The sequence below is a fragment of the Haplochromis burtoni genome, unplaced genomic scaffold (assembly GCF_018398535.1).
Source record: "Haplochromis burtoni strain Fernald_Lab_line unplaced genomic scaffold, NCSU_Asbu1 Contig_156, whole genome shotgun sequence".
NCBI classification, from domain to species: domain Eukaryota; kingdom Metazoa; phylum Chordata; class Actinopteri; order Cichliformes; family Cichlidae; genus Haplochromis; species Haplochromis burtoni.
This window is the reverse complement of record NW_024582517.1, coordinates 763800-775512: the sequence shown is the minus strand read 5'-3', so window position 1 is coordinate 775512 and position 11713 is coordinate 763800. Positions and strand designations below refer to the sequence as shown.

The following is an 11713-nucleotide window of genomic DNA, read 5'->3' as shown; positions in this document are numbered from 1 at the left end:
GGAGAATATTATATTATAACTATATTTGAGCATCATGACCTTTAATTGATGTGTGTATTTTTTAATTGTTGTTGGCAAATGAGACATATGTCACTTTAATTTTCCATTTTTAAAATACCAGATGTTATAATTTCCCCTAGCTCTAATTTCGAAACAGAGTTTGGCTGAAATATAAATGTCCTCTGTGGTTTTGGGGGGGGGGGCGACAGACAATTATTCACACCTATAGGTAGTTAACTTAACACACATGTCTTCGGCCTGTGGGAGGAACCCGTCCCCTGCTAGATGATGGTAAACCACCACACTGGTACTGGTTTGTGATGTCAAATATGATTTTGTAATATCTTAGAAACTATAAAGCCAACCTGGAAAAAAAATCTTAGTATTAGTAAGTAAAGTCACCTTTCTGTTATGTCCAGTAATATTATAACCAAACCTGTGTAGGTGCACAGAGTGAGTGGGTTAATATTTTGTGGAGACTAAAGGAAAACTGATGGTAGGACAAGAGTTACTGCTTGGGCATGAGGTCCATAGGTCTGACACCTGATGATTTATTAAAACACTGAGTGCCTTCAGATTATTAAATGAACAGGATAAGGACCCGAGAACCTAAATCACTGAGTTATGGGTACACGCAGAGCCATCATTTCACACAAACAAACTAAAGACTTGGTATAACTGGCCACAACTCCATTTTTATTACATTTCTGCTGGTTTACTGAACACAACATTGTATTTTAGATATATTGCTTTTGGATGAGGCTGTGATAATTAGAAACTATCTGTGAGGAATCGTCCGCACTTCCGTGATACAGTCTGTTGATTGAAGCTTTATCTTCAAAACTGATATCTGCAGTAATGTACTCAGTGATCAGTTTATTTTTACAACACAACACGACAGGCTTGCCACAGAGATTATCTTTACAAAGCTCTAAAATATGAACATCCGGCACTGTGTTTATTACCGGTCTATGACGGCAGGCATCATAAGATTAAACTTTAAGGAAGCACAGCTACAAATGTGAAGTGTCCCTAATAAAGTTGATACCTTACAACACTTACACCAATAGTTACAAGTTAACTTTGAGCACATGTTTGCTTAAAGGGCTGAACCTTCACTGAGTGTTAAAACTATAAAATAATCTCGACACAAGGTCATTTGGGATGAGTAAAAGTAGAGGCTGAAAAAAGCAAAAAACAAGGGGAATGACTCGGGAATAAACTTTTAATCCCTAAAACATCATTCATGGTACCACAGGAAGTGTTTTTAAAAGTTGCTTTTACAACTGAACTCTTAAAAAGCAAAATTAAACACACAAAAAAGACTCAGATTTTAACAGACTCAAAGGATATAGATGTCCACGAGCGTTGGAGGACGTGGGACTTTAATTTGTAGAATTAGGTCGGCCTTTTTTATTAATTCAGAGTATAAGCTACAGAGAATCAATGAATGGATAGTATGTTGTGAAGCTACACTCTGCTCCTGTGACTCTAAAGCAGCGCTGCGCCTTTAAATATGTGCGCTCCTCCCTCTCCTCAGTGACAAGCCCGCAGAGCCTCTTTAACGCATCCAGTGGAAATGACAAACCAGAGGCGCACCACGGGCCAAGCATGTCCAGTAATAACAATAAGCATGGGCTTTAGCATCATCGGCTCACCCGGCTCTCACATCCCGAGAGAGTAACGAGGTTCATTTGGGCCGTTTCGTCGCTCTGCGGACGCATCAAAGTTGGAGCGAGCTCACCGAATGGACGGTCGATGGACTGGAGTCAAACCTCCGCTTCAATCGGACTGAAGGAAGGAGGGAAAGAAACCTCTGCATGTTCAAGTTTCCTGCTCCCACCGGAGGGGCATCGCTGCGTGTGTGTTGGATGTGTGTGCGCGCGTGTGGAAGTGTGTGTTGGGTGCGTTGCGCCCTCAGGAACAGCGGCAGGAGCAGCGGTGGCGTTGGTGGTGGTGGCCGCGGGAAGGGAAGTTTAGCGCCGTGATTTTTTTTTTCTTTTCTTTTCCTTTCCTCTGTTCTGTTGTGTTGTTCTCATGTCACAGCAGGCGACGGGAGGATTAACGTTTCACTGATGAGAATTAATCACTCGTGGGGATGCTCTGTGATCGTGACTATGACGATGATGTCGAGTAAGAGCGTGGAGTGGCTGCAGGAGGAGCTGGAGTCCGGGGCCAGCTCTCTGCTGTTGCTGGACTGCAGACCCCATGAGCTGTACGAGTCCTCGCACATCGAGTCGGCCATCAACCTGGCCATCCCGGGCCTCATGCTCCGGAGACTGAAAAAGGGGAACCTCCCCATTCGCTCCATCATCCCCAACAACGAGGACAAGGAGAAATTTGTAAAGAGATGCAAGACGGACGTGGTGGTGCTGTACGACGAGGCGACCTCGGAGCGGCAGGAGTCCGGGCTGGGAAGCTCCGTGCTTGGGCTGCTCCTGCAGAAGCTCCGGGACGACGGGTGCAAGGCTTTTTATCTAGAGGGTAAGATCAGATTGCTTTGAATCTAGAGGTTTTGTTTGGGTTGTGGTGCATTGGTGCCTTTTAATTCATAAAACTCTCACACTACTTCCTCTCAAAGTGGACTGCAGCAAATTGCTTGAATTTCGCTCTGATTTGATTAACTTAGACAGTCCCCGATGAACTGGACTAGTGTTGTTGTAGTGTCACTCACTGCAATTAATGGGAAAGAAAGCGAGTGTAAATCACACTGATTTATCAGACCTGGGATGCTGCACTTAAACGCCGCACTAAGTGAATTTGGTGTTTTGGGGGGTCGTGGCACGCCTGGAACAGATTGTCTTTTAAGGCAGATTTTATCTGGTGGAGTCACATAGCTAAGCTTGAACAAGCCATTCCTATCAGTAGCTTATAAAACATTATTGCATCGATACAGTGTTTGTAGGGGGGATTTGAAGGGGGTTAAAATGTGGCGCCACTTCAGATAAATCCAGCTGTTCTCATCTGTCCACACACACACACACACACACACACACACACACACACACACACACACACACACACACACACACACACAGTTGATCAACACTGAATGAGTTCCGCATATTAAAATAAAGTGTCACTGTTACAAAATCAGGCGGTGTGTAACAAATCGGATCCAGTGTCAGAATGAAGTAGCTGTTCGACAGATGTTTCCTGCTTCCGACCAAAATCATCGCTTTTATTTTTACTTATTTATTGATTGATTCGCAAAGCGTGGAAATTATTTAGGAAGAAGAAAAGCGTCAACAAAGCCTCGTAATTTCATCGAGTGCTTTAAAAAAAAGAAAGAAGAAGCAGTTTCAAATGCGGCGTGTTTTCAATTAAACGCTGCAAGTACACGCCCCGCCATATTGAGCTCCTTCAGGAAAAGACGAGCGGTTTTTTTTTTTCATGAATGAACACTGAAACCAGGACACGACGACGGGCTACGAAAAATCCCACAGAAAAAAAGCCGACATTGTTTAAAAAAAAGACAGTTGAAAGGCGATGAAATGAGGTGTTATAACCATAGCAGAGAGGTATTTAACCACGAGAAAATAGAAATCTTTGACGGGAGTCACGAGCCTCGAGCTGCCATTCACAAAAAGTCCGCTGAGCTGTGTAGTGTTGTAGCTGACTGTCCTGCTCAGCTTTTCTCAATGGAGCCACATCTGTCTACACTGTTCCCCCCTCTCTCTCAGACTGACGTAAATACCAACTTATTATAATTTATCTGTCACGGGTGTGTGTGAAAATATGCCGTGGATCTAATAAAAGCGTTTTTACACACGTAGAATATCACGTGCAATTCAAAGTTTAATACCGCCTCTGATATCTGAAGCAACTGTAATCAAAAAGAAAGAGTGTGAAGAGATTTTCTTCATTTGGCCAATTTTAGCACCAAATTTTTCTCAGATTATTTGGACTCAGTGTTAATTTCTTCATATCCAGGCTCATGTTAAATGACTCATACCTCCTGCCTTTGGTTATGCACAAGTTTTAAACCCCCCTTCTCTACTCCCAGTGAAATTGCTTTCTTGGCTTTATACTAACATGTTTTGTTTTTGCTTGTTTTTCCTTTGTCTTCATCATGCTCCAGGAGGCTTCAACAAGTTCCAGTCAGAGTACCCAGAGCACTGCGAGACCAATTTGGACTGCTCCTGTCCCAGCAGCTCCCCACCAGCGTCCGTCCTCGGTCTCGGAGGGCTCCGCATCAGCTCCGACTGCTCAGATGGGGAATCGGACCGCGAGCCGGGCAGCGCCACAGAGTCGGAGGGCAGTCCGCTCCCCAACAACCAGCCAGCGTTCCCCGTCCAGATCCTGCCCTACCTTTACCTGGGCTGTGCCAAAGACTCCGCCAACCTGGATGTGCTCAGCAAGTACAATATCAAGTACATCCTGAACGTGACGCCCAACCTGCCCAACATGTTTGAACACGAAGGGGACTTCAAGTACAAACAGATTCCCATCTCCGATCACTGGAGCCAAAACCTCTCTCAGTTTTTCCCTGAGGCCATTTCTTTCATAGGTGAGTGGAGAATGCTGTGCAGTTGTCTCAGATATCCGTCAGGTTATTTTAGACAAATGTGTTTTTGGGTCAGGGCAGGGATCTGAAGAAGTTAAATTCATTATCAATCAGTGTGCTGGTTGGGCCCAAGGTCTCATATTTAAGAGGCATGTTTTGTCAATCACAGTCCAAAATCCTCATATTAGATTGTATAATAACTTAGAGCCAAAAAACAAAGCACTGTATGAAAGTATGTCAATGGATGAATGTGAAAAAGAAAGAAAAAACAAAACAAAACAGGGCTTTAAGTGCTCAATTAGAGTCACAGAGTTACAAAAGTGCTATTTAAGTACTAGTCCATTTAGTGCCGTTATTATCTGCTCTTTATTAGTCACTCTCGCTGCATTTATCCAAGATTTTAATCATAAGTCGTGCATATAAATAGCTTCTTTGGAAACAGTTTAATAAGATGGATGTTAGCGTGGTTTTGCTAAGCCTGCATTTCACCGTGATTGATAAAACAGGAATTTAAAATCGTAGAATGAAAAGGCAACTCTGTGAATAAAACATGGAAATGGATTCTTTGAGAATGAGGTCACGCAGAAGAGTTCTCATCTTGTCCCATTTTCAGTGTTTCCCATCATTCCTTCTCACTTAATTTTCAGAGAATGAGTGAATTCCCTCGCCGATGAGTCAGTGCTAAAGTCTTCATGCATGTCTTAGATTGTCCAGACCACCGACTCTACCCCCCGCCCCTTTTGTTTTCCTTTAGAGTAATGATTCATTGTAGGTGGCAGGAAGTGAGACATATGCCAGAGCCAGAGGTCGTGGCAGATTTGGGTCACGCTGATGTTAAATGGAGCTGGCTGTAATAAGCAGGGATTACAGCAGATCTTTTTTTGTAAATAACGGGGTAATTATGGGTGAAGGAGATGCCGATATGACTTCACACTGCGCTGCTGAAAGTTGCAGTCCCTTAAATGCCTAAAATTATTGTTTGTACGTGCTTTTTCTTTTGTGAAAGCAAGAATGCAGATGGGGAGGGAGTTGAAGTTTCTTGCATAAATGAAAATCCTTACGTTACTGCACATGCAAAGAACGAGTAAAGTGACGTAATCAGTTAAAGCCCGTTACTTATTCGACTTCCGAGGCTTCTCGAGTTGGTTTTTGACTCGTCGGGCAAGGATTTCTGCCCCTGTCTTCGTTGCGGAAAGCGAGCGCAAATCACATATAAATTTAATTTTGCATCGCCTTGGCAGCCTGAGCTCATGAGCCGACTGACCCCAATCCTACAACAAGAGACGTTGGCAGCGAGAGATGAAAGAGAGAGGAAGAAAAGGAAGGAAGGAACGGAGCACTTAACTCTCACTCTAATGGCCTGTAGAGATGCGAGTGCAAGGGCTCGAAACTGATAGGTGGATGGATGTAACCAGTTAATAATGTAAGATGCTTTTTCTGTTCAGGTTTTCCTACAGACCGAGAGCTAGAAAGCAGAATGAAAAATTACACTGTGCCGTCAGCGACAGAGGTCACTCTGGATTGAAAATATAATAATCGCAACGAGGCACTTCTGATTTTTCATTCTGGTTGTTCTAGGCTCACATCTACAGCTCATTTAGACCGACCACATAATCTAGCATGCATGTGTCTGGGCTGTAGGAGTAAATCAGAGTACCGGGGGAAAACCACAGGGTGAACATGCGAGAAGTTAAGTCACGGCAGCGTTAAATGATAAAAGCCAGTCTCGTTTGCAAATGTTGGTCATTTAATGACTTAAAAGTACCTCAGAAAGTAACTCAGTTTTCATGATAGCCACAGATTACTGTTTGTCAGTTCTCGCTATGACCACGTGATGTTATTCAAAAGTTTCTCTGCAAATTAAAGCACTGTGGGGCCACTTCCACTGCAGTATGACCCAGTATCAGGCAGGTTTTTGTTACTTGCTGATCTAGTAGAAATAGTGCCAGCTGAGCATTTGAACCTTCTCAAGTCCCGGAGCTCTCCAGTTAGCGAAAGCCTGTCTGAGGTACACTTGCTTCACTCTTTTGCCTTCTTTTCATCCTCAGGCGACGAGCTCTTTGGAAAGTCTGCGTTATAATATATAGAGAAAAACTTTTCCTTCTGATTCATTGATCTTTTTAATTCCCAGTGTTGAGAATGAAACACGGTCAGTAGTCATGTCTCTCATTCGTGTTCTCATCTCCTTGTTCCCTCCTTCCTCCTCAGACGAGGCGCGCTCCAAAAAGTGTGGCATACTGGTCCACTGCCTGGCCGGGATCAGCCGCTCCGTCACCGTCACCGTGGCTTACCTGATGCAGAAGCTCAACCTGTCGCTCAATGACGCCTACGACTTTGTGAAGCGGAAAAAGTCAAACATTTCCCCGAACTTCAACTTCATGGGCCAGCTCCTTGACTTTGAGCGGACGCTAGGTCTCAACAGCCCCTGTGACAACCACTCGAACTCGCCGACGCACGACCAGCTCTTCTTCACCACCCCGACCAATCACAACGTGTTTCAACTGGACACCCTAGAATCCACATGAAAATGAGAGTCTCAGTTTCATGTGGATTGCCCCCATTGCAACTTACGAGGATTTGGGGTGGGGGGCATGGTGGTATGGTTACCATGTCTGCAAGTGGCTGCACTGCAGGAGAGCAGAGTTTTAATGAATGTTTTAGCCTCTTGAGGCTCGTTGTCCGAGATCCTGACCATGGAGCAGCGTTGACGTGTCAGGAGGAGTCACGGATGCCACGTTAAAGGGTTTTGGGGGGGGGTTTCAACCCAGAGAAGGATGCTGTGGGTTAACAAAGCTGTTCTCCCTTATCAGCTTGTAAACGAAGAACGAGGGAGGTTTAACTTGACTGAGAAACTAAATGATTGCAGCAGGACAGAAAGCTTAATACAAAGATAGGAACACGGAAAATCTTTAGCGCTTGATTTATAAGATGACTGCATCCTCCTTGTCTCGGCTCTCGAGCCGAGGTGACTGGTGCCAAGTGGAAAAGCTGGGATTTACTCATAGGAAATCTCACTCTACTGAATGTAGAGTTTTTAAAAACCAAGGAATTAACTCTCACACACACACACGATATAAACACAGTATGTATGTTTGTACTGTATGTATGTTAACGTACATAGCAGAAAATGTATGGGCAGTCCTTAACAAATTCAGTATGTCTATATGCATTTTTGTATATTTTCTATGTACATTTACGCACAGATCTATACCTTATATATAAATATATTTATCTCAAGCCATATAAATAATGGCTTAAGAGATTGTAAAATTAAAGTGGAATGGGTTTTTAGATGGTCTTTTTTTTTAAGTTTTGTTTTTTCTTTAGGTTTATGACCTAATGCAGTTTGCACAGTGGTGTAGCCATTGACTTTGTTGGCCTGTGCTGGAAGCAGTCAGATAAAGAGACATTCAGAGAAGAGGAGCGGAGAGGTCAGTCCCAGGCTGCGACGAGTCCTGACAGCTGCACGGCTCAGCGGGGAGGGAGCAAAAACTGGGCCCTGAGCAGAGGAGCAGGGATAGGGGTTAAAAAAGCAGCAGGCTGGAAGTAGGAATTGATTCACGGCTGGAGATGGGAGAAATTACTCCTGCGTGTTTGACACTTGGCCAACTGTTTTCGAGCGCATTTCCCAGTTCCTTCTTCATTCCCTATATGACTGTTCATCCAGTTGTTTCAGTCAGCTGTTCTGAAGATTTTAATCATTTGTTTCGTTTCGGTCAAAAAGTCAGTTTCGGTCAAAGTTCCTCAGTTATTGATTTCATCAACACAGTTGTTCCACCAGCACGTTTTGCCAAAAAGGGTTACTCGGTTAGAGGTTACGGATCAGGGACAGGAAGTCAGTATTAACATTTCTGGGTCACTGAGGTACTTTTTGGGCAGATCAAATGTATAACCTGCACCCCAAAGTTTTGTTGGCCTATGTTAGCTTCTTGTGTGTTTCAGGACCGAGGGTGGGGGGTCGGGGAGGGGCTTTACTTTGGTCTCTGTGTTTGGATTCTGGTCTGGTTGACTGGGACTGGCTTCCGCTAGACTTCACTTACTTCAGCAGTTTCACGTCCCTTAACAGCGTTGGAGGAAATTGAGAGGAAAGGTCTTTCTAAAAACTAAAAAAAGAAGGGATCACTCGTTTTGTCAAAGAAAGCTTTGTCTGAGTTGATTCACCCTTAAGCCTTGGATATATTATTATATGAAAGCTATATTAAACACAAATGAATATTAAACAGATCTTTATTATTTTGTATACCAGAGCATGCTGTGGTGCCGTATGCTCTCTAACAGTAGACTCAACCACAGGTTGGACGTTACCAGGTGGAAAGACAAATAATGAGGACCGTTTTATTTAACTGCTGTTGCTGCTGAACGCAGTGGCACACAGCATGTAGTCAAAGCGTTTTCTGAGACAGCGTCCACATCTGTAGCGCTTCAGCAAACCCGCAGTGATTTTTGAGAAAGACTCCAAACAACACCACGCTAATTGGACTTCTAGGTACACTGGGCCTCATGAAAGAACATTTTCTTCTTCGTCTTCTTCGTGCACGGACGTGTTATAATTGCACAGCTGAGCCTTGTGAACACCACCTGTTAATCAGAAAGTCTGCTCCTTAAAGTTGAAACCCCCAAAGTTTACTTTTCTGTTCCAGCTTTCATGCTCAAAAATGTTCCTAGCAGAGGGTCACGCTGCGGAGATTAAAGTCTTGCTGCCGGAAATCAGCAGACAAAAAAACAACAAATATAGCAATGTCCGTAATTACAATCCCTGAGAAAAAAGAAGAGAAATAACCTGCTATTTGCAGCTGTAATCAGAGAGCTGTATGCTCCCAAAAAAACAAAAACACCCTGCTAAAGCAAAGCAGTCCAGGTGGTGTTCTGTGCCAGGTGTAGCAGGGGATATGTTTAGCTCGACAGGGACCAGTATAAAGATGCTGAGGCAGCTGTTGTTAGGAAACAGTGACCCCAAAAAGCTGGAGGTCATGTTCACTGTTTGCTCATGTATTGAACAGAAGTCTGATTTTACAAAATTGGAAATGTTGTGAAACCTCACAACCTGCAAACTGGTTGTTTTTCATATACTAGTGAATATGAAAAGATGAATACCGTGGAGATATGTGTCCAGCTTTAGGGCTAAGTGGTAGATGCTGAGGTTTGCTATCGATAGAGCACGCTGTCGGGTTAGAGTTAGAGATCTCCTCATACAAGCGGTTTTTGCACGAGGTCCAGTGTTCACAGCAAACTGCGTATTCAAAGTCGGGATGTGGACGTTTGTCTAAACAGAAACCACGAACGGTGTTTTCTGCGAGCACAGCAGGGGAATCTGAAGAGGGTTGGTTTTAGCTGGCCTTATATAATCTTTCTAACTTGTTTCTAATGCTGACTGTTCAATACTCTTTGTATCTCACTTTGGAAAAAAAAATTGTGTGGAAAGAAGAAGAAAAAGTTTGTTATCTGTTATTGGAATAAGAGCACGGTAATAACAGAGTACAAGCTGTCTTTTTGCCGTAACGGGTCACACGAGGTCCTTTTTGTTACTCTGCAATATATCAAAACACCTTTTTTTGCAGTATTTTGTAGATCCAAGACCTCAACATTTTTAAATTCTCTTCTTTTTGTACTATATCTATTCTATATAATTCCACAAGATCCAGCTCGATTTATGGCTTATGGACTGAAGTAACATTTCTCCTGGGGTGTACAAAATATAGGGCCAGTGTGTCCAGTACAAACCTGAAAGACTTGCAGATTTAAAGACACACACACACACACATACACAGACTGCTCCACACAGACAGAGCTGTGGTTCAGCATGCCAGTTATGTTTCACAATAGGCCCTTACGCCAACCTGGCTTGAATAATTACAGTGATTAAGGTGTTTTTCCTTCTTGGTTTTGATATAATGTGCTCTATGCTATTCCTGTGGCCTTTCAATATGAATATACTTTATATATATATATGAGTTTATATGCAAAAGTTCCTCTCCTGGTATAGCATCAGAGATGAGAATACTACCACCATGCTTGAATGGACTTTCCTTGTCTGGAGTCATATCCCACATAGAATAGGAAAAACACAGAGGACTTGATCACTTGCACCCTGGGATTGAAATATATTTCAGAACAGAGCTTTTCTATTTAAAAAGAAACAATTGACTTCAAGCTGCTTTCTTGTGATTTTTTTTCTTTCTTTCTTTCGCGTGCGTGCGTGTGTCTTTGTAACAATGAAAGAGAAATTAAGTGTTTTTCTCTGTTTGTAAATTTGCCAGATCACGGGAACGGCCATTTCTGTGTCCTTAAACTTGTAGCTACATCTTGGTGAAATTGTGCTTGGAGAGAAAGGTGTGAATGAGCGAGAGGAGGCGAGGAGCGAGGCGTGAAATACAAAGCGAAAGAAAAAGTGAATGATTTAAAAATGTTACCTCAATGAGGAAATTTTCAGGGATTTTTTTGACAATGCATCTTGCATCGTGTTACAGCTTCAAAGTCACGTTGAATAGCTGTTTTGTATTGTGCTGTAAACAGTTTTTGTTTTGTTTTTTTTAAAAAGATGCAATCTGTCTGTGTATAAAAAGAAGGGGCGTGTTAACTGGGGCAGTTTCACCTTTCTGTCTACTGAAGGTAATGCGATTGACCCTACGTATTGTACAGTATATTGAATCAACACAAGACATGTTTATACCGCAAATAAATATTGAAATATTTTTTTTCTTTAACATGTTTCCTCTTTATTTCTGATCATCAAAAGTATATTAGAAATGACCTGTGAGTTACAGTGAATGAAGAACTAGGTCTATTTATTGTTTGCTTACACGGAACGTGTTGGTTTATTTTTGCACTAAGAAATTACTGATTACTGTTAGTAACTGGTTTAAATCTGAAATCTGAAGATTAAGACTTTTACCTTATACCCTACACCCTATCCGGTCGTTAAGTCTGACGTCACTAGCCGTGTCTGGGCCTAAACTCCGCTGCAGGTCCATATATCAAACGATCACTATGGCATTACTGAGAGTTGAAAAACTGTCTAAAGTCTTTCATCTTTAATAAAATGATCAGCGTTCTGCTCTACCAGGTGAAACAATTGAGTTTAACATCCAGGCATCCATGAAAACGGAATTTATGACATTTAATGGAGTTAGAAGTTAGCTTGCTAGCTTCTATCTAAATACAATATAGCATGTCCTGACTGCGGGGTTTTGGAAACAAATTAAAACG

At 42.6% G+C, this 11713-nt stretch overlaps 1 protein-coding gene across 1 annotated transcript; it reads left to right on the top strand.

The window, feature by feature from the left end:
* Window positions 1–1539: 1539 nt before the first annotated feature.
* On the top strand, window positions 1540–11211 carry LOC102313577 (dual specificity protein phosphatase 7). The gene is made up of 3 exons (XM_005932280.3): window positions 1540–2484; window positions 4082–4510; window positions 6716–11211. The coding sequence occupies exons 1-3, from the start codon at window positions 2076–2078 to the stop codon at window positions 7030–7032; spliced, it is 1155 nt and encodes a 384-aa protein (XP_005932342.1). The 5' UTR covers window positions 1540–2075; the 3' UTR covers window positions 7033–11211.
* Window positions 11212–11713: the final 502 nt, after the last annotated feature.